General features: G+C 42.3%; 1 protein-coding gene across 5 annotated transcripts in view; it reads left to right on the top strand.

Moving 5' to 3' along the window:
• Positions 1-3,912: 3,912 nt before the first annotated feature.
• MCF2L2 (MCF.2 cell line derived transforming sequence-like 2) overlaps positions 3,913-22,105 on the top strand; it is a 508,511-nt gene continuing 490,318 nt past the window's right edge. For 3 of the 5 annotated variants that reach the window (XM_077290425.1, XM_077290426.1, XM_077290427.1), the window contains exon 1: positions 3,915-4,376. In XM_077290425.1, the coding sequence (XP_077146540.1) occupies positions 4,103-4,376 (274 nt within the window). In that variant the 5' untranslated portion in view covers positions 3,915-4,102. Of the gene's footprint in view, positions 4,377-22,105 lie in introns of all 5 variants that reach the window. The other 2 variants (XM_077290424.1, XM_077290423.1) reach the window with 2 other exon arrangements.

Consider the following 22,105-nt stretch of genomic DNA (forward strand, 5'->3'; position numbering starts at 1 on the left):
GGCTCACGCAAAACTCGCCACACGTGCAAAACTCACCTCATGGAAAACTCACCTCATGCAAAACTTGCACACACAGAAAAATTGCCACATGTACAAAAGTTGCACCACATGCAAAAGTTGCCTCACACAAAACTTGCACATACTCAAAATGCACCACACATAAAACTCGCCACGCGCAAAACTCGCCATGCACAAATCTTGCTGCACACAACTTGCTACACTAACCTGTCACATGCAACTCAACACACAAAATGTTGCTACACGCATGTCGCCACACAAAACTCATCTCACAAAAGTCGCTACATGCATGTCGCCACACGCAACTCAACACACACAACTTGACACATAAAACTCGCCCTAAAACACACACAAGTCTGGTATTGTCCTTCAAAAATAAAAATCTGATTAATAAGCAAACTACAAGAGCAACAAATGTACCATATAGGAAATACGGCAGCTGTCAGTCACATGACCTGTCTATTATGTGTATGTGTGAGCTAATATATACTGCCAGGGGGGAGGGCTTCCTGTTGGCTGGGGATTTATCAGGCTGCCAATAGCAACCAATCACAGCTCAGCTTCTATTTTGCTACAGTTAATTAACCTGAGCTCTGATTGGTTAATATAGGCAACAAAGACATTCTCAGTATAACAAAGCTAATATATGTTGTGAAATGCTTCTATTTGCTTAGTTTTTGCCTTTTAATAATTACATTTCTATCTATTTGTTTTGTGGTTTTTGTGTGCAGAATAAATTTTTGTTAACACATTCTATTTTGCTAACAGCAGTCATTAACCCGGGCGAAGCCGGGTAGTACAGCTAGTATATATATATATACAGATAGATATATCTAATATATAAAGCTGAATGTGTGTATGTGTGTATGTCCGGGATTGGCATCTGAACTGTCGCAGCTACAGCCACAAAATTTTGCACAGTCACACGTCTGGACCCCGAGAGCGTCATAGGCTATGTTGTGAGGTGAAATTTTAACACCGCGCTTTCCAATTCACCAAACAATTTTGCCCCTATCTACATAATGGGGAAAAAGTGAAAGGAAAAGTGTTGGAGGCGTCGCAGCTACAGGCACAAAATTTTGCACAGTCACACGTCTGGACCCCGAGAGCGTCATAGGCTATGTTGAGGTGAAATTTTAACCCCGCGCTTTCCAATTCACCAAACAATTTTGCCCCTATCTACATAATGGGGAAAAAATGAAAGGAAAAGTGTTGGAGGCAAATTAACAGCTGCCAGATGTGAACAAGGGGGACTTAAAGAATGAGAGCGATGGCGCCAAAGAGTATATACTGTACAGTTGCTAAGGTGGGGCCCCGACATGGGATAATCACCACACCACCACGGGGATATGAACACACACACAAAATGTGCCACACACTACCACGTGCTCGAACACATATACCACCCTCAGCGCACATTTCACCACACATAAACCAACCACGCCACATAAAAGTCGAAACACAAAAGTCGCCGCTCAAAACTCGCCACGCGCAAAACTCTCCATATGCAAAACTCGCCACACGTGCAAAACTCACCTCATGGAAAACTCGCCACACGCAAAAATTGCCACATGCACAAAAGTTGCAACACATGCAAAAGTTGCCTCACACAAAACTTGCACATACTCAAAAGGCACCACACATAAAACTCGCCACGCGCAAAACTCGCCATGCGCAAAACTTGCTGCACACAACTTGCTACACTAACCTGTCACATGCAACTCGACACACAAAAAGTTGCTACACGCATGTCGCCACACAAAACTCATCTCACAAAAGTCGCTACATGCATGTCGCCACACGCAACTCAACACACACAACTTGACACACGAAACTCGCCCTAAAACACACACAAGTCTGGTATTATCCTTCAAAGATAAAAATCTGATTAATAAGCAGACAAACTACAAGAGTAACAAATGTACCATATAGGAATCCGGCAGCTGTCAGTCACATGACCAGTCTATTATGTGTATGTGTGAGCTAATATATACTGCCAGGGGGTGGGCTTACTGTTGGCTAGGGATTTATCAGACTGCCAATTTAGCTTACAAATACTGAGGTAAAAATACTGACCAATTAACGTGTGAACGAGGTCTAATACAGGAGGAGATGACATACAGATATATACTATATACAGGAGGAGATGACACACACGTATATACTATTTACAGGGGAGATGACACACAGGTATATACTATATACAGGAGGAGATGACACACAGATATATACTATATACAGGAGAGATGACACACAGGTATATACTATATAGAGGAGGAGATGACATACAGGTACATACTACATACAGGAGGAGATGACATACAGGTATATACTATATACAGGAGGAGATGACACACAGGTATATACTATATACAGGAGCAGATTACCTACAGGTATATAGTATATACAGGAGGAGATGACATACAGGTATATACTATGTATAGGAGGAGATGACATACAGGTATATACTATATACAGGAGGAGATGACACACAGATATATACTATATATAGGTGAGATGACACACAGGTATATACTATATACAGGAGGAGATTACATACAGGTATATACTATATATAGGAGGAGATGACATACAGGTATATACTATATACAGGGGAGATGACACACAGCAGGTATATACTATATACAGGGGAGATGACATACATGTATATACTATATACAGGAGATGACATACAGGTGTATACTATATATAAGGGAGATGACAAACATGTATATACTGAGGTGAAAATGAGAGGTGTGAGGTGAAAATGAAAAGGTGTGAGTGCAAAATGAGAGGAGTGAGGGAAAATAGTGGAGTGATCGGAAAATGACAGATGTGAGGTCGAAATGACAAGTGTTAGGGGGGAATGAGAGGAGTGAGGGGGAAAATAAGAGGAGTGAGGGGGAAAATGAGAGGTGTGAGGGAGAAAATGAAAGATGTGATGGGGAAAATGAGAGGCGTGATGGGAAAATAAGAGAAGTGAGGTGCTATAACTAACCACATATATTTACTATGCCCAGGCAACGCTGGGCTCTTCAGCTAGTAAATATATAAAAATGGAATAGCAACACTCCAATTTCAAAGAAATGAACATTTGAGTTCATGTGTGAAGCTTTGCTTAAGAAAAGCTGCTATTCCATTTTTAACTGGTTCTGCATCTCATTTTGACTTTTTACACAGATAGACGGATAAACAAATGACTAGATGATAGATAGATAGATAATAGAGATAAATTATGTGATATATAGATATATAGATAAGAGATACATAGAGATAGATGATAGATATTAGATACCGTAGATAGATAGATAGATAGATAGATAGATAGATAGATAGATAGATAGATAGATAGATACAGAGATAGATAGATAGATAGATAGATAAATATTTGGTAGAAAGCTAGGTAGATAGATATGAGATAGATAGATAGATAGATAGATAGATAGATAGATAGATAGATAGATAGATAGATACAGAGATAGATAGATAGATAGATAGATAGATAGATAGATAGATATTTGGTAGAAAGCTAGGTAGATAGATATGGGATAGATAGATAGATAGATAGATAGATAGATAGATAGATAGATAGATAGATAGATAGATACAGAGATAGATAGATAGATAGATAGAAAGATCGATCGATCGATCGATAGATACAGAGATAGATAGAGATAGATATTTGGAAGGTAGATAGATAATGTGATATACAGCTAGCTAGAAATGAGCTATTAGATAGAACTGTGAGTCCCTTCCGTTACTAAGTAGATCGTACACAGCAGTAGTCCAGTCCCTATGGCCTGTAGTCGGGTTGCGCACATTTCAGCTGCTGTGCTCTCTTGTTGGTATAATATGCAGTCACAGCAGCTTGCACTCGTTCACACTTGTTTTATTCCATACTTTATAGACAGCTGATTTCATTCCAATGGATGCATTTGTAGTGACCCCCGAGGAGCCCCTGCCAGACCCCTTCCATGGACGGATGACTGCTGTGTGCAGGACTGGCCCTCAGGCTCCGTACATCCGGGCTCCTCGCCATTAGCATCTCCCTCCCCGCAGCCCCCGGCAGGTGTGAGCCGCAGCCATGTCCTGCCTCACACACAGCGGCCGGGGATTGCAGCATCAGCAGCCCGGCCCATTGTGTGCTGCGCTCTCTGCTGCCAGCGTGCGTTGCCTAGTGACAGGTGGCTGTCAGCCTGGCGAGCTGGGAGTGGCACCCGGGCTTTGTACGCTGCTCACCGGCACATTGCGGTCTGGCGCCGAGCATCTTTCACTGGAAATGCTTTTTTGGCTGAAACAAGAAGAGATGTCACATCAGGAGCTCACACAGAGGCTGTCCACGGTCATCACCCATGTCGGTAAGAGCGGTTACATCATGTCTGACAGGAGAGGAGACGTTTGTGTGCCAGGGCTGTATCATCTAGGATGTGTGTAGTGTATATACCAGGCTTATTATATAGGATGTGTATAGTGTATATACCAGGCTTATTATATGGGATATGTGTAGTGTATATACCAGGCTTATTATATGGGATATGTGTAGTGTATATACCAGGCTTATTATATAGGATGTGTAGTGTATATACCAGGCTTATTATATGGGATATGTGTAGTGTATATACCAGGCTTATTATATGGGATATGTGTAGTGTATATACCAGGCTTATTGTATAGGATGTGTAGTGTATATACCAGGCTTATTATCTGGGATATGTGCAGTGTATATACCGGGCTTATTATATGGGATATGTGTAGTGTATATACCAGGCTTATTATATGGGATATGTATAGTGTATATACCAGGCTTATTATATGGGATATGGGTAGTGTATATACCAGGCTTATTGTATGGAATATGTGTAGTGTATATACCAGGCTTATTATATGGGATATGTGTAGTGTATATACCAGGCTTATTATATGGGATATGTGTAGTGTATATACCAGGCTTATTATATAGGATATGTGTAGTGTATATACCAAGCTTATTATATAGGATATGTGTAGTGTATATCCCAGGCTTATTATATAAGATGTGTAGTGTATATACCAGGCTTATTATATGGGATATGTGTAGTGTATATACCAGGCTTATTATATAGGATATGTATAGTGTATATACCAGGCTTATTATATAGGATGTGTAGTGTATATACCAGGCTTATTATATGGTATATGTGTAGTGTATATACCGGGCTTATTATATAGGATATGTGTAGTGTATATACCAGGCTTATTATATGGGATGTGTGTAGTGTATATACCAGGCTTATTATATGGGATATGTGTAGTGTATATACCAGGCTTATTATATGGGATATGTGTAGTGTATATACCAGGCTTATTATATGGGATATGTGTAGTGTATATACCAGGCTTATTATATAGGATGTGTAGTGTATATACCAGGCTTATTATCTGGGATATGTGCAGTGTATATACCGGGCTTATTATATGGGATATGTGTAGTGTATATACCAGGCTTATTATATGGGATATGTATAGTGTATATACCAGGCTTATTATATGGGATATGGGTAGTGTATATACCAGGCTTATTGTATGGAATATGTGTAGTGTATATACCAGGCTTATTATATGGGATATGTGTAGTGTATATACCAGGCTTATTATATGGGATATGTGTAGTGTATATACCAGGCTTATTATATAGGATATGTGTAGTGTATATACCAGGCTTATTATATGGGATATGTGTAGTGTATATACCAGGCTTATTATATGGGATATGTGTAGTGTATATACCAGGCTTATTATATGGGATGTGTGTAGTGTATATACCAGGCTTATTATATGGGATATGTATAGTGTATATTCCAGGCTTATTATATAGGATATGTATAGTGTATATACCAGGCTTATTATATAGGATGTGTAGTGTATATACCAGGCTTATTATATGGTATATGTGTAGTGTATATACCGGGCTTATTATATAGGATATGTGTAGTGTATATACCAGGCTTATTATATGGGATGTGTGTAGTGTATATACCAGGCTTATTATATGGGATATGTGTAGTGTATATACCAGGCTTATTATATGGGATATGTGTAGTGTATATACCAGGCTTATTATATGGGATGTGTGTAGTGTATATACCAGGCTTATTATATGGGATGTGTGTAGTGTATATACCAGGCTTATTATATAGGATGTGTAGTGTATATACCAGGCTTATTATATAGGATATGTGTAGTGTATATACCAGGCTTATTATATGGGATGTGTGTAGTGTATATACCAGGCTTATTATATAGGATGTGTAGTGTATATACCAGGCTTATTATATGGGATATGTGTAGTGTATATACCAGGCTATTATATGGGATATGTGTAGTGTATATACCAGGCTTATTATATGGGATGTGTGTAGTGTATATACCAGGCTTATTATATGGGATATGTATAGTGTATATTCCAGGCTTATTATATAGGATATGTGTAGTGTATATACCAGGCTTATTATATAGGATGTGTAGTGTATATACCAGGCTTATTATATGGGATATGTGTAGTGTATATACCAGGCTTATTATATGGGATATGTGTAGTGTATATACCAGGCTTATTATATGGGATATGTGTAGTGTATATACCAGGCTTATTATATGGGATGTGTGTAGTGTATATACCAGGCTTATTATATGGGATATGTATAGTGTATATTCCAGGCTTATTATATAGGATATGTATAGTGTATATACCAGGCTTATTATATAGGATGTGTAGTGTATATACCAGGCTTATATGGTATATGTGTAGTGTATATACCGGGCTTATTATATAGGATGTGTGTAGTGTATATACCAGGCTTATTATATGGGATGTGTGTAGTGTATATACCAGGCTTATTATATGGGATATGTGTAGTGTATATACCAGGCTTATTATATGGGATGTGTGTAGTGTATATACCAGGCTTATTATATGGGATGTGTGCAGTGTATATACCAGGCTTATTATATGGGATGTGTGTAGTGTATATACCATGCTTATTATATAGGATGTGTAGTGTATATACCAGGCTTATTATATGGGATATGTGTAGTGTATATACCAGGCTTATTATATGGGATATGTGTAGTGTATATATCAGGCTTATTATATAGGATGTGTGTAGTGTATATACCAAGCTTATTATATAGGATATGTGTAGTGTATATCCCAGGCTTATTATATAAGATGTGTAGTGTATATACCAGGCTTATTATATGGGATATGTGTAGTGTATATACCAGGCTTATTATATGGGATATGTGTAGTGTATATACCAGGCTTATTATATGGGATATGTATAGTGTATATACCAGGCTTATTATATGGGATATGTGTAGTGTATATACCAGGCTTATTATATGGAATACGTGTAGTGTATATACCAGGCTTATTATATGGGATATGTGTACTGTATATATCAGGCTTATTATATAGGATGTGTATTGTGTATACCAGGCTTATTATATAGGATGTGTAGTGTATATACCAGGCTTATTATCTGGGATATGTGCAGTGTATATACCGGGCTTATTATATGGGATATGTGTAGTGTATATACCAGGCTTATTATATGGGATATGTATAGTGTATATACCAGGCTTATTATATGGGATATGGGTAGTGTATATACCAGGCTTATTGTATGGAATATGTGTAGTGTATATACCAGGCTTATTATATGGGATATGTGTAGTGTATATACCAGGCTTATTATATGGGATATGTGTAGTGTATATACCAGGCTTATTATATAGGATATGTGTAGTGTATATACCAGGTTTATTATATGGGATATGTGTAGTGTATATACCAGGCTTATTATATGGGATATGTGTAGTGTATATACCAGGCTTATTATATGGGATATGTATAGTGTATATTCCAGGCTTATTATATAGGATATGTATAGTGTATATACCAGGCTTATTATATAGGATGTGTAGTGTATATACCAGGCTTATTATATGGTATATGTGTAGTGTATATACCGGGCTTATTATATAGGATATGTGTAGTGTATATACCAGGCTTATTATATGGGATGTGTGTAGTGTATATACCAGGCTTATTATATGGGATATGTGTAGTGTATATACCAGGCTTATTATATGGGATATGTGTAGTGTATATACCAGGCTTATTATATGGGATGTGTGTAGTGTATATACCAGGCTTATTATATGGGATGTGTGTAGTGTATATACCAGGCTTATTATATAGGATGTGTAGTGTATATACCAGGCTTATTATATAGGATATGTGTAGTGTATATACCAGGCTTATTATATGGGATGTGTGTAGTGTATATACCAGGCTTATTATATAGGATGTGTAGTGTATATACCAGGCTTATTATATGGGATATGTGTAGTGTATATACCAGGCTTATTATATGGGATATGTGTAGTGTATATATCAGGCTTATTATATAGGATGTGTGTAGTGTATATACCAAGCTTATTATATAGGATATGTGTAGTGTATATCCCAGGCTTATTATATAAGATGTGTAGTGTATATACCAGGCTTATTATATGGGATATGTGTAGTGTATATACCAGGCTTATTATATGGGATATGTATAGTGTATATACCAGGCTTATTATATGGGATATGTGTAGTGTATATACCAGGCTTATTATATGGAATACGTGTAGTGTATATACCAGGCTTATTATATGGGATATGTGTACTGTATATATCAGGCTTATTATATAGGATGTGTATTGTGTATACCAGGCTTATTATATAGGATGTGTAGTGTATATACCAGGCTTATTATATGGGATATGTGCAGTGTATATACCGGGCTTATTATATGGGATATGTGTAGTGTATATACCAGGCTTATTATATGGGATATGTATAGTGTATATACCAGGCTTATTATATGGGATATGGGTAGTGTATATACCAGGCTTATTGTATGGAATATGTGTAGTGTATATACCAGGCTTATTATATGGGATATGTGTAGTGTATATACCAGGCTTATTATATGGGATATGTGTAGTGTATATACCAGGCTTATTATATGGGATATGTGTAGTGTATATATCAGGCTTATTATATAGGATGTGTAGTGTATGTACCAGGCTTATTATATGGGATATGTGTAGTGTATATACCAGGCTTATTATATGGGATATGTGTAGTGTATATATCAGGCTTATTATATAGGATGTGTAGTGTATATACCAGGCTTATTATATAGGATGTGTAGTGTATATACCAGGCTTATTATATGGGATATGTGCAGTGTATATACCGGGCTTATTATATGGGATATGTGTAGTGTATATACCAGGCTTATTATATGGGATAAGTGTAGTGTATATATCAGGCTTATTATATAGGATGTGTATTGTGTATACCAGGCTTATTATATAGGATGTGTAGTGTATATACCAGGCTTATTATATGGGATATGTGTAGTGTATATACCAGGAGTATTATTTAGGATATATATAGTGTATATACCAGGCTTATTATATAGGATGTGTGTAGTGTATATACCAGGCTTATTATATGGGATATGTATAGTGTATATGCCAGGCTTATTATATGGGATGTGTGTAGTGTATATACCAGGTTTATTATATGGGATGTGTGTAGTGTATATACCAGGCTTATTATATGGGATATGTATAGTGTATATACCAGGCTTATTATATAGGATGTGTGTAGTGTATATACCAGGCTTATTATATGGGATATGTATAGTGTATATACCAGGCTTATTCTATGGGATATGTATAGTGTATATACCAGGCTTATTATATAGGATGTGTAGTGTATATACCAGGCTTATTATATGGGATATGTATAGTGTATATACCAGGCTTATTATATAGGATATGTGTAGTGTATATACCAGGCTTATTATATAGGATATGTGTAGTGTATATACCAGGCTTATTATATGGGATATGTGTAGTGTATATACCAGGAGTATTACGTAGGATATGTGTAGTGTATATACCAGGAGTATTATGTAGGATATGTGTAGTGTATATACCAGGCTTATTATATGGGATATGTATAGTGTATATACCAGGCTTATTATATAGGATATGTGTAGTGTATATACCAGAAGTATTATATAGGATGTGTGTAGTGTATATACCAGGCTTATTATATGGGATATGTGTAGTGTATATACCAGGCTCATTATATAGGATATGTGTAGTGTATATACCAGGCTTATTATATAGGATGTGTGTAGTGTATATACCAAGCTTATTATATAGGATATGTGTAGTGTATATACCAGGAGTATTATATAGAATGTGTGTAGTGTATATGCCAGGCTTATTATATAGGACTAGATGGTGGCCCGATTCTAACGCATCGGGTATTCTAGTATATGCATGTCCACGTAGTATATTGCCCAGTCACGTAGTATATTGGCCAGTCACGTAGTATATTGCCCAGCCACGTAGTGTATTGCCCAGTCACGTAGTATATTGCACAGCCACGTAGTATATTGCCCAGCCACGTAGTATGCTCCATGCAGTTATGGCCCCATAGATGCCCCATATAATGCTCCATGCAGTTATGGCCCCATAGATGCCCCATATAATGCTCCATGCAGTTATGGCCCCATAGATGTCCCATATAATGCTCCATGCAGGTACCACGTGACCGCTGAACAGAGGAAGAGCTGCAGCGCGGGAGACCATGGGACAGGCTGGGACAGCGTTAGGAGCGCCAGGAGCAGGTGAGTATGCGACAGTCCTCTCTCCCCCTCACCCGCCGACCATGACTCGAGTATAAGCCGAGAGGGGCAGTTTCAGCCCAAAAATTTGGGCTGAAACTCTCGGCTTATACTTGAGTATATATGGTAGTTGGGGACACAAAGGGTTAATAGCAGCGGTAACGGAGTGCGTTACACCGCAGCCCGTTACCGCTGCCATTAACCGTGTGTGAGCGGTGACTGGAGGGGATTATGGAGCAGGGAGATGGTCCCTCCATCCACCCCCCTCCTTGTTTCCACTCATCTGTTGGTAAGCGCTGCATTTCTTGCCATGCACTATTGCACCTTAGATGTTAGATAGACAGGTGTAACTTTATTCCCGATCATCTGGTTCATGCATGCTGCTTCCCTGACGTCCATGTTTGGACTCACTATCTTTTCCCTGAGTTACGGTCTTTGGACCTTTATTTATTTATTTTTCCAGGGACTGAAGTGTATATGTGGGGTGGGGATAGGTGTGGGTGGGGTTCATAACAGTCTGCATTGTTTTTTGGTGTTCTATATATTATTGTGACATTTTACCTTTTCTATGATATAATAAAATTATATTATATCTTTTAGATATAATCAGTTTGCTCTTTTTGTCCTCCTGCTGTTATCTGATATGTGTAGTGTATATACCAGGCTTATTATATAGAATATGTGTAATGTATATACCAGGCTTATTATTTAGGATGTATGTAGTGTATATACCAGGCTTATTATATAAGATGTGTGGGAATGCTGTAATTCTTGTGGTGGTGGATAGGTTCAGTACAATGTCTCATTTTATCGCTTTACCATTATTTCGTCAGGGAGATAATTAGATTGCATGGGATCCTGACAGATATTGTTTCTGATCGAGAGGTGTAGTTTGTCTCCAAATTTTGGAGGGCATTTTGCACCCGTCTGGGGATCCATTTGTCCTTTTCTTCCGCAGTCTATCGGGTAGACTAAATGGGTTAACCAGAATCTAGAGATGTACCGTATATACTCGAGTATAAGCCGAGATTTTCAGCCCAAATTTTTGGGCTGAAAGTGCCCCTCTCGGCTTATACTCGAGTCATGATCGGTGGTGGGGTCGGCGGGTGAGGACTGTCATATACTCACCTCACCTAGTCCCGGTGCTCCTGACGCTCCCCCTGCCTGTCACACGGTCTCCGGGTGCAGCAGCTCTTCCCCTATTCAGCGGTCACGTGGGACCGCTCATTAGAGAAATGAATAGGCGGCTCCACCTCCCATAGGGGCGGAGCCGCATAATTCATTTCTCTAATCAGCGGTGACGGTGACCGCTGATAGAGGAAGAGGCTGCGGCACCGAAGACCAGCTGTCCGGGGGAAGGAGCGGGACGCCGGGAGCAGGTAAGTATCTCATAGTCACCTGTCCTCGTTCCACACGCCGGGCGTCGCGCCATCTTCCCGGCGTCTCTCCGCTCTGACTGTTCAGGCAGAGGGCGCGATGACGCATATAGTGTGCGCGCCGCCCTCTGCCTGATCAGTCAGTGCGGAGAGACGCCGGGAAGATGGCGCCGAGGAGCTGCAAGCAAGACAGGTGAGTATGTGTTTTTTTTTTTTTTATTGCAGCAGCAGCAGCAATGGGGCAATAATGGACGGTGCAGAGCACTATATGGCACAGCTATGGGGCAACGGTGCAGAGCACTATATGGCACAGCTATCTATGGGGCAACGGTGCAGAGCACTATATGGCACAGCTATGGGGCAACGGTGCAGAGCACTATATGGCACAGCTATGGGGCAACGGTGCAGAGCACTATATGGCACAGCTATGGGGCAACGGTGCAGAGCACTATATGGCACAGCTATGGGGCAACGGTGCAGAACACTATATGGCAGCTATGGGGCAACGGTGCAGAGCACTATATGGCACAGCTATCTATGGGGCAACGGTGCAGAGCACTATATGGCACAGCTATGGGGCAATGGTGCAGAGCACTATATGGCACAGCTATGGGGCAACGGTGCAGAGCACTATATGGCACAGCTATGGGGCAACGGTGCAGAGCACTATATGGCACAGCTATGGGGCAACGGTGCAGAACACTATATGGCAGCTATGGGGCAACGGTGCAGAGCACTATATGGCACAGCTATCTATGGGGCAACGGTGCAGAGCACTATATGGCACAGCTATGGGGCAATGGTGCAGAGCATTATATATATGGCACAGCTATGGGGCAACGGTGCAGAGCATTGTATATATGGCACAGCTTTATGTGGAGTATCTATGGGGCCATAATGAACGGTGCAGAGCATTATATGTGGCACAGCTTTATGTGGAGCATCTATGGGGCCATAATGAACGGTATTGAGTATCTATTTTTAATTTTGAAATTCACCGGTACCTGCTGCATTTTCCACCCTAGGCTTATACTCGAGTCAATAAGTTTTTCCAGTTTTTTGTGGCAAAATTAGGGGGGTCGGCTTATACTCGGGTCGGCTTATACTCGAGTATATACGGTATCTCAGGTGTTTTGTGTCTGAAAATCAAGAGGACTTGGTTATGGAGCGCCCCACGTGTAAGGGCAATGGGGTACTCGGTACCGGGTCTATCTCTCTCGGTTCTGAGGATGTCACGGTGGCCCGACACGGCCCGTGGACCTTCCGAGGGGCATCCAATTAAAGGTGAAGTTTGTCTGGTGTTCGTGACGCCACCTGTGGTACTCGGTCAGGGTGACTGACGGTGCTTAGGGGTCCGCTGGGGTGATGGAATGGCAGCTAGATGGTATACCTTCTCACAGGTGAAGTATGTCCCCAGGGCTTCCCAGAAGTGTAGGTAGTGATGGTGGACGATGTAAGGCGCAATGAATAACGAGGACACAAAGGTTGCAGTCTCTTTACCTTTTACTGAAGACTTCAGCGTCCACAGTCCAGAGTACCGTTCACAGGGCAGGCAGAGTCTGGCTGGTCCGAATGCATATCCAGAGTTCTCTTAACCAGGTGGAAATCAGTAGCCTTCCTACTAGCGCCTGTGTGCTGTCGTACCTCCCTGCTGAGCACCACGGGATAGTCCTCACAACTCTCGTAGATGTTTCTGATGTTCTCTCTCTCTCTGTCCCCCAGATGGTATGGATAGGACAACCCGTATGACTGGGATAGCCTGGGGCTTGTTTGTAGGGACCCTAGAGACGCCACGACCCCCACAATTTGCCACCGTGTCTTCTTAGGTATTAAGGTCGGGCAGCCAACTTGGAATTGACTGTCCTGCCGGTCTCTGAAGTAATGCGTAGAGTCAATTACTCCCTCGGTGTTCCGGCCACCGGCTACGCGCCTCAGAAGGAGGCTGCCGATCTTGGGGCAGAACTCCTCCCGGTATTATCTCCTTGTGCTGTGACTTCGTTTCTCACTCTCCACAATACAATTCCTTTCTTGTCCTTTCTTAGGATGCTGCTGCACGTAGGGGCAGGTGCAGCTCCGTAGCTTTTTATCTCGTGCTAGGCCTCTGTCAGGATCCCACCCCTGACAAGGGCCCTCTGCAGCTCAGATGTTCCTCCTTTTCCCCCCCTGTCTGCCTGACAGGTGTTGCCTGGGCCAAGCCCAGTCAGCTTCTGACTAACTTTCTATCCAACCCACCAATTTTACCCATGTGTGAGGAGTGCCCTAATAGATAGAAGCAAGGCTCCCCCTGGTGGACTGGAGTGTGAGGTGTAATGTGTAACTTGTGATACCTGGGAAGGTGAACTCCTTTAGTACCATCAGACGTAATATCACTCCCCCTGGTGAAAGAGCGACATTACTGCAGCAACCAGGACTCTGGGGTGCTGCAGTTACCTACTTACTGTTGACCGAATTAGCTGTAAATAATCGTTGTCAGGAAAAATTAAAAACTAGAGTTCCAGATTGCGAAAATCTTGGACTCTCGTCTCATCCGTCGTTGCTTCAGTATCTGGTACATTGGAGGGGGTACGGTCCTGAAGACAGGATGTGGGTACCAGCATCTGACGTTCACACGGCGAGACTGGTCCAGGCTTTTCATGTGGCACACCCTAATAAACCTGGTCCTGAGGTTCCGAAGGTCCCTCATAGAAGAGGGGCTACTGTCACAGGGTTACCGCAACAGAGTGGAGCCAGAGGACCACAGATTCTGATTGCTCCTACTCCGGTGCTGAGAAGAAGCACTTCTCCGTCATATAATGTGTGTATTTCTTCTGGCAGAACAGGGGTTAATCAGACATGTTGGGACTCCCTGTGCTCAGCTGTGCTCGGTTAGGCTACTTTCACACTAGCGTCGGCCCGGCGTACCGACGCACATTGTGAAATAAATGCACAATGGGGGCAGTGGATGCAGTTTTTCAATGCATCCGCTGCCCCATTGTAATGTCCGGGGAGGAGGGGGCGGAGTTTCGGCGCGCATGCGCGGTCGAAAATGGTGGACACGACGCACAAAAAACATTACATGGAACTTTTTTTGTGCTGACGGTCCGCCAAAACACGACGCATCCGTCGTACAACGTCGCAATGCGTCTCTAATGCAAGTGTATGGAGAAAAACGCATCCTGCGGGCAACTTTGCAGGATGCATTTTTTCTCCAAAACGGCGCATTGCGACATGCGTCACACGACGCAAGTGTGAAAGTAGCCTTAGCCACTCCTTTCCCCTATATAATCTGGGCTCTGCTACTAATCCTCCTCAGAGCTAGATTTTGCTGCATTGCTAACGGAGGGAATGGAGTTGGTATGAGAAGGGGAGCTGGAAGAGTTATTAGTGACTGTTGTTTGGTTTGTAAGCGTGGTAATTCCCTATCCTTCTCTGTTTTGTTTTTTCCCCCTCCTACACACCCTGATGGCAAAAACTGCTACCGCGCCGGTGCGGACAGTGTCATCTTGGAGGAGGATTTTTTTTTCTCTAGCAAGATGGTGTCGCCGGTGCCTGAACATTAGCAGCTATCGGATCACCTCTATATACACCAACTGCTGCTACTGAAAAGGCATGGCGGGCTTCACTTTAAAAAGCTCAACCACATGTAGTACCTACACATTAAACATGCGAGTATGTTGCAGGGCAGGTGCCATGGCTGGCGCCAACCTGCTGAAGGTTTTTTTTTCTTCAGTATGTACAGGTATTCATTATGCAGACTAGGGGACAGGTCAGTGAGGGATCAGTGACCAGTCTGCATTTTGAATACCTAATCAGATCACCACATAAAGAATAGAGATGAGTGAATTTGTTCGGCTCCTTCCTGATTCGGCAAGCTATAGCGCTTACCGAATAAGCTGCAGAGGGATCAGCTGTCCGGTGCCGCAGCTGCATGTGTCACGGCTGTGTGACATTCACAACACATGCATGGAGAGCCTGTTTGTTGCTTCCCCCCAAGCCCATTTAATTTTATTAAAAAAATGTAAGAAAATTTCATACTTACCTGTCATGATCCACTTCTAGTGTCCTCCAGGAGTGGTGCGCGTATATGCTGGCACGTCGCAGAAGAGGTGGAGGATGGCCCTCAGGAGCGTCACCTGACACGCTCTCCTCCCTCATTGCATCTAACTGTATCTGCATCTATGATGCTGATACAGTGGAATGCACGATTCAGGTTGGGTGGGGGACTGAAGCCAGTGCTGGCATCGGGCCCCCCGACTCACGTGCCCCATAGCGGCCACATGGTCTTTCGCTATTAGCAGCATGCCACTGACTGGGAGCCCCTGTGTGAGTGGCGGCCCTAGGCAAATGCCTGGTTTGCCTGCCCCTAACACTGGATCTGGCTATTAACTCTTTCACGACATCCGCTGTACATGTACGGTGCTGTGGAAGGTGCGATCCAGCAAACCGCCATACATGTATTGCGTGACGATCATGCGGGCTCACTTTGAGCCATCAAAAGTGGGTGTCAACGCTATATGAAACTTGACGCACTGCATCAACTCCCACGAATGCTGATCACGGGAGCTTAACCCCTTTGGTGACAGTGTCGATAGTGACAGCCACATCAATCGGGTTGCAGAGGGAGGAAGCTCCTTCTCTACTCTGATTGGCACAAGGTGACCCTAAGCAGAAAGATGGTGGCAGGGTCATTAAAGTACAGTGATCACCAAGGTATGGTGGCCTGTAAGTTCTTACTCAGAACATGTGTGTGTACTGATCTAATCACCTGATCTAATGCCCTGCAATGCAAAAACATTGCAGAGTATTAGATCAACGATCAGGGCAGGGAAAGTTGATGCCCCATCCTGGGACAAGGTAGAAAGGTAAAAAGAAAAGTTTTAAAAAAATTGTAAATCTAATATATAAAGCTGAATGTGTGTATGTATGTATGTATGTATGTGTGTATGTCTGGGATTGGCATCTGAACCGTCGCAGCTACAGCCACAAAATTTTGCACAGTCACACGTCTGGACCCCGAGAGCGTCATAGGCTATGTTGTGAGGTGAAATTTTAACCCCGCGCTTTCCAATTCACCAAACAATTTTGCCCCTATCTACATAATGGGGAAAAAGTGAAAGGAAAAGTGTTGGAGGCGTCGCAGCTACAGGCACAAAATTTTGCACAGTCACACGTCTGGACCCCGAGAGCGTCAAAGCTATGTTGTGAGGTGAAATTTTAACCCCGCGCTTTCCAATTCACCAAACAATTTTGCCCCTATCTACATAATGGGGAAAAAATGAAAGGAAAAGTGTTGGAGGCAAATTAACAGCTGCCAGATGTGAACAAGGGGGACTTAAAGAATGACAGCGATGGCGCCAAAGAGTATATACTGTACAGTTGCTAAGGTGGGGCCCCAACATGGAATAATCACCACACCACCACGGGGATATGAACACACACACAAAATGCGCCACACACTACCACGTGCTCGAACACATATACCACCCTCAGCGCACATTTCACCACACATACACCAACCTCGCCACATAAAAGTAGAAACACAAAACTCGCCGCACAAAACTCGCCACGCGCAAAACTCTCCACATGCAAAACTCGCCACACGTCCAAAACTCACCTCATGGAAAACTCGCCACACGCAAAACTTGCACACGCAGAAAAATTGCCACACGCAGAAAAATTGCCACATGTACAAAAGTTGCACCACATGCAAAAGTTGCCTCACACAAAACTTGCACATACTCAAAACGCACCACACATAAAACTCGCCACGCGCAAAACTCGCCATGCGCAAATCTTGCTGCACACAACTTGCTACACTAACCTGTCACATGCAACTCGACACACAAAATGTTGCTACACGCATGTCGCCACACAAAACTCATCTCACAAAAGTCGCTACATGCATGTCGCCACATGCAACTCAACACACACAACTTGACACATGAAACTCGCCCTAAAAGACACACAAGTCTGGTATTGTCCTTCAAAAATAAAAATCTGATTAATAAGCAGACAAACTACAAGAGCAACAAATGTACCATATAGGAAATACGGCAGCTGTCAGTCACATGACCTGTCTATTATGTGTACAGGTCCTTCTCAAAAAATTAGCATATAGTGTTAAATTTCATTATTTACCATAATGTAATGATTACAATTAAACTTTCATATATTATAGATTCATTATCCACCAACTGAAATTTGTCAGGTCTTTTATTGTTTTAATACTGATGATTTTGGCATACAACTCCTGATAACCAAAAAACCTGTCTCAATAAATTAGCATATCAAGAAAAGGTTCTCTAAACGACCTATTACCCTAATCTTCTGAATCAACTAATTAACTCTAAACACATGCAAAAGATACCTGAGGCTTTTAAAAACTCCCTGCCTGGTTCATTACTCAAAACCCCCATCATGGGTAAGACTAGCGACCTGACAGATGTCAAGAAGGCCATCATTGACACCCTCAAGCAAGAGGGTAAGACCCAGAAAGAAATTTCTCAACAAATAGGCTGTTCCCAGAGTGCTGTATCAAGGCACCTCAATGGTAAGTCTGTTGGAAGGAAACAATGTGGCAGAAAACGCTGTACAATGAGAAGAGGTGACCGGACCCTGAGGAAGATTGCTGAGGAAGCAGTGGACTGAGTCTGGTGTGGAAACATCCAGAGCCACCGTGCACAGGCATGTGCAGGAAATGGGCTACAGGTGCCGCATTCCCCAGGTAAAGCCACTTTTGAACCATAAACAGCGGCAGAAGCGCCTGACCTGGGCTACAGAGAAGTAGCACTGGACTGTTGCTAAGTGGTCCCAAGTACTTTTTTCTGATGAAAGCAAATTTTGCATGTCATTCGGAAATCAAGGTGCCAGAGTCTGGAGGAAGACTGGGGAGAAGGAAATGCCAAAATGCCTGAAGTCCAGTGTCAAGTACCCACAGTCAGTGATGGTGTGGGGTGCCATGTCAGCTGCTGGTGTTGGTCCACTGTGTTTCATCAAGGGCAGGGTCAATGCAGCTAGCTATCAGGAGATTTTGGAGCACTTCATGCTTCCATCGGCTGAAATGCTTTATGGAGATGAAGATTTCATTTTTCAGCACGACCTGGCACCTGCTCACAGTGCCAAAACCACTGGTAAATGGTTTACTGTCCATGGTATTACTGTGCTCAATTGGCCTGCCAACTCTCCTGACCTGAACCCCATAGAGAATCTGTGGGATATTGTGAAGAGAAAGTTGAGAGACGCAAGACCCAACACTCTGGATGAGCTTAAGGCCGCTATTGAAGCATCCTGGGCCTCCATAACATCTCAGCAGTGTCACAGGCTGATTGCCTCCATGCCACGCCGCATTGAAGCAGTCATTTCTGCCAAAGGATTCCCGACCAAGTATTGAGTGCATAACTGAACATTATTATTTGTTGTTTTTTTGGTTTGTTATTAAAAAACACTTTTATTTGATTGGACGGGTGAAATATGCTAATTTATTGAGACAGGTTTTTTGGGTTATCAGGAGTTGTATGCCAAAATCATCAGTATTAAAACAATAAAAGACCTGACAAATTTCAGTTGGTGGATAATGAATCTATAATATATGAAAGTTTAATTGTAATCATTACATTATGGTAAATAATGAAATTTAACACTATATGCTAATTTTTTGAGAAGGACCTGTATGTATGAGCTAATATATACTGCCAGGGGGGAGGGCTTCCTGTTGGCTGGGGATTTATCAGGCTGCCAATAGCAACCAATCACAGCTCAGCTTCTATTTTGCTACAGTTAATTAACCTGAGCTCTGATTGGTTAATATAGGCAACAAAGACATTCTCAGTATAACAAAGCTAATATATGTTGTGAAATTCTTCTATTGGCTTAGTTTTTGCCTTTTAATAATTACATTTCTATCTATTTGTTTTGTGGTTTTTGTGTGCAGAATAAATTTTTGTTAACACATTCTATTTTGCTAACAGCAGTCATTAACCCGGGCGAAGCCGGGTAGTACAGCTAGTATATATATATATATATGCTGCCGTCCTGGTGCTGCCTGACTGCTGTGCTGTTGGACTACTGCGTGTAATGTAAGTATTGGTGTCCATTTTTTCTTTTTCTTGTGCTACATTGTGATTGGCTCTTAAAAAGTTACATTTTTCTTATCTGTTCTTTTCTCTAGTGTTTCACTTGACTGCTGCCTGCTCTTCCTACATGTCCTCCACTGAAGCTTCCGAAAGTGGACATGACACAGATTATGTAATCACATTTGATACACTGATTGTTAAGTATTGACTGTCAATACTAGACATGTGTTAAATCATGTATTTTTTTTACAGGTACCTGACAGTGCAGAAGAGCAGGAGCAGTCTAGTGGAAATGATTCTTTCCAGGGTCGTCGGCCTCAAGTTGCTGAGGAGGAAAGGGCCTTTATCATAGTTGTAATTGAATTTGTTTTCAGTTTTACTTACAAATTTTTTTTTGTATTTTTTTGGTATTGCTGTAAATGTTGGTGTCTTTTTACAATAAATTTTTTTCTCTTCCCCCTTCACAGTGAAGAGAATAAAAGTCAATAAGGACTTCAATAAGGACATGAGAGAAGAGATTTCGGTTCGAAGTGGTGCTGCTCAAAAAGTCCGAAAGTGTAAGTACCATCAGCGGCTTTTTTTTTCTGAGGCCTGCGCTTGCTCAACGAACGTGAGTATTTTTTGTGTTGTCTTACTATTATTTAAACTTTTATTTTTTTTCTAATGTTTTTCATTTATTTTCCACACAGAACCTGGTGCAGCACCACAGAACCTGGATCGTCCTCTGTTGGAGCTGCCCCTAATCGACCAGCCAACAAACAGGCCCAGTCCCAATCATCCACCAGTGATGGAGCAACCAGGCAGGTTTCACAGGCTGGGAATCAGAAAGCCGGTCCATCTGCTCTTCCACTCTCAAAGCCCCCTGACACTAGTTTACTTGGGTCTGCTCGCCAGTGGCTGAGGGCCTGGGAGAGGTCAGTCATGCCCGAGGTTATTCACTTAAGCTCGGTCTTCCAGGCTGGGATGAAGGCAGTTGTAGAAAGACTGGATAGTGGGTTTACTCAGGTGAACACACGTTTCCAGGACGTTCACAGACGCCTTGACCGTCTGGAAGCAGACCTTAATAGACCGGCGCAACATTTTCCAATATAGAACAGGGCGTGACGGAAAACCTTAGTCCTGATCTCCAGCTCTATGTGATGAAGGCCTGCCAGGATGCTTATACTGAGGCCATGCAGTGGTCCCGATATCAGCAGCAGGCACAAAGTTCTTTCCCTACAGGACAACAAGTTCCAGGACAGCATCAGTGGCACTATCCACCACAACCACCGCTGGACATTAGGACTGTTCCACCAGTACCCAGCAACACCCTGCAGCCGAGTGCAGCAGCCCAGCCTTCCCCTTCAACCACGCAGCCGAGTGCAGCAGCCCAGCCTTCCACTTCTACCATGCAGCCGAGTGCAGCAGACCAGACTTCGACTCCCACCACGCAGCAGCAGGAAGGAAAAGGCTGAGGAGCAGCAAAACCAAGTCCAGGAAACGTAAAACTGAAAAAAAAAATTAAACACCCCCTCTACCCTCACCTCCGAATGTGTCTTTTTTTTCAAGTCTGTCCACACCTTCCCTTGGTTCTTTCCCATCCAATGTGTCAATCCCTTGCAACTTATTTTCCACTATTAATGTGTCCTCTTCCCCCAATGTGTCCTCTGCCAATGTTTCTGACTCAATCCTCCAATTGTCTGCCACTTCCACTTCCCCTACTTCCCCAGCCACTCCAAGCCTACCATCAAAGCCCGACACCCCCAGGTTCACCATGTCACTCCCTCCCGCAGAACCCGAAAGTAATCACATTTTCTTTTTTTTTTTCATTTAAAGGGAACCTGTCACCACGTTTTTGGAAGATGGGATAAAAATAGCGTTAAATAGGGGCAGAGGTGGGCGTTACATTAGTGTGTGTGTTATGCGTTTATTACCCACCTAA

This window comes from Ranitomeya variabilis, chromosome 2, assembly GCF_051348905.1.
Source record: "Ranitomeya variabilis isolate aRanVar5 chromosome 2, aRanVar5.hap1, whole genome shotgun sequence".
In the NCBI taxonomy this organism is placed as follows: domain Eukaryota; kingdom Metazoa; phylum Chordata; class Amphibia; order Anura; family Dendrobatidae; genus Ranitomeya; species Ranitomeya variabilis.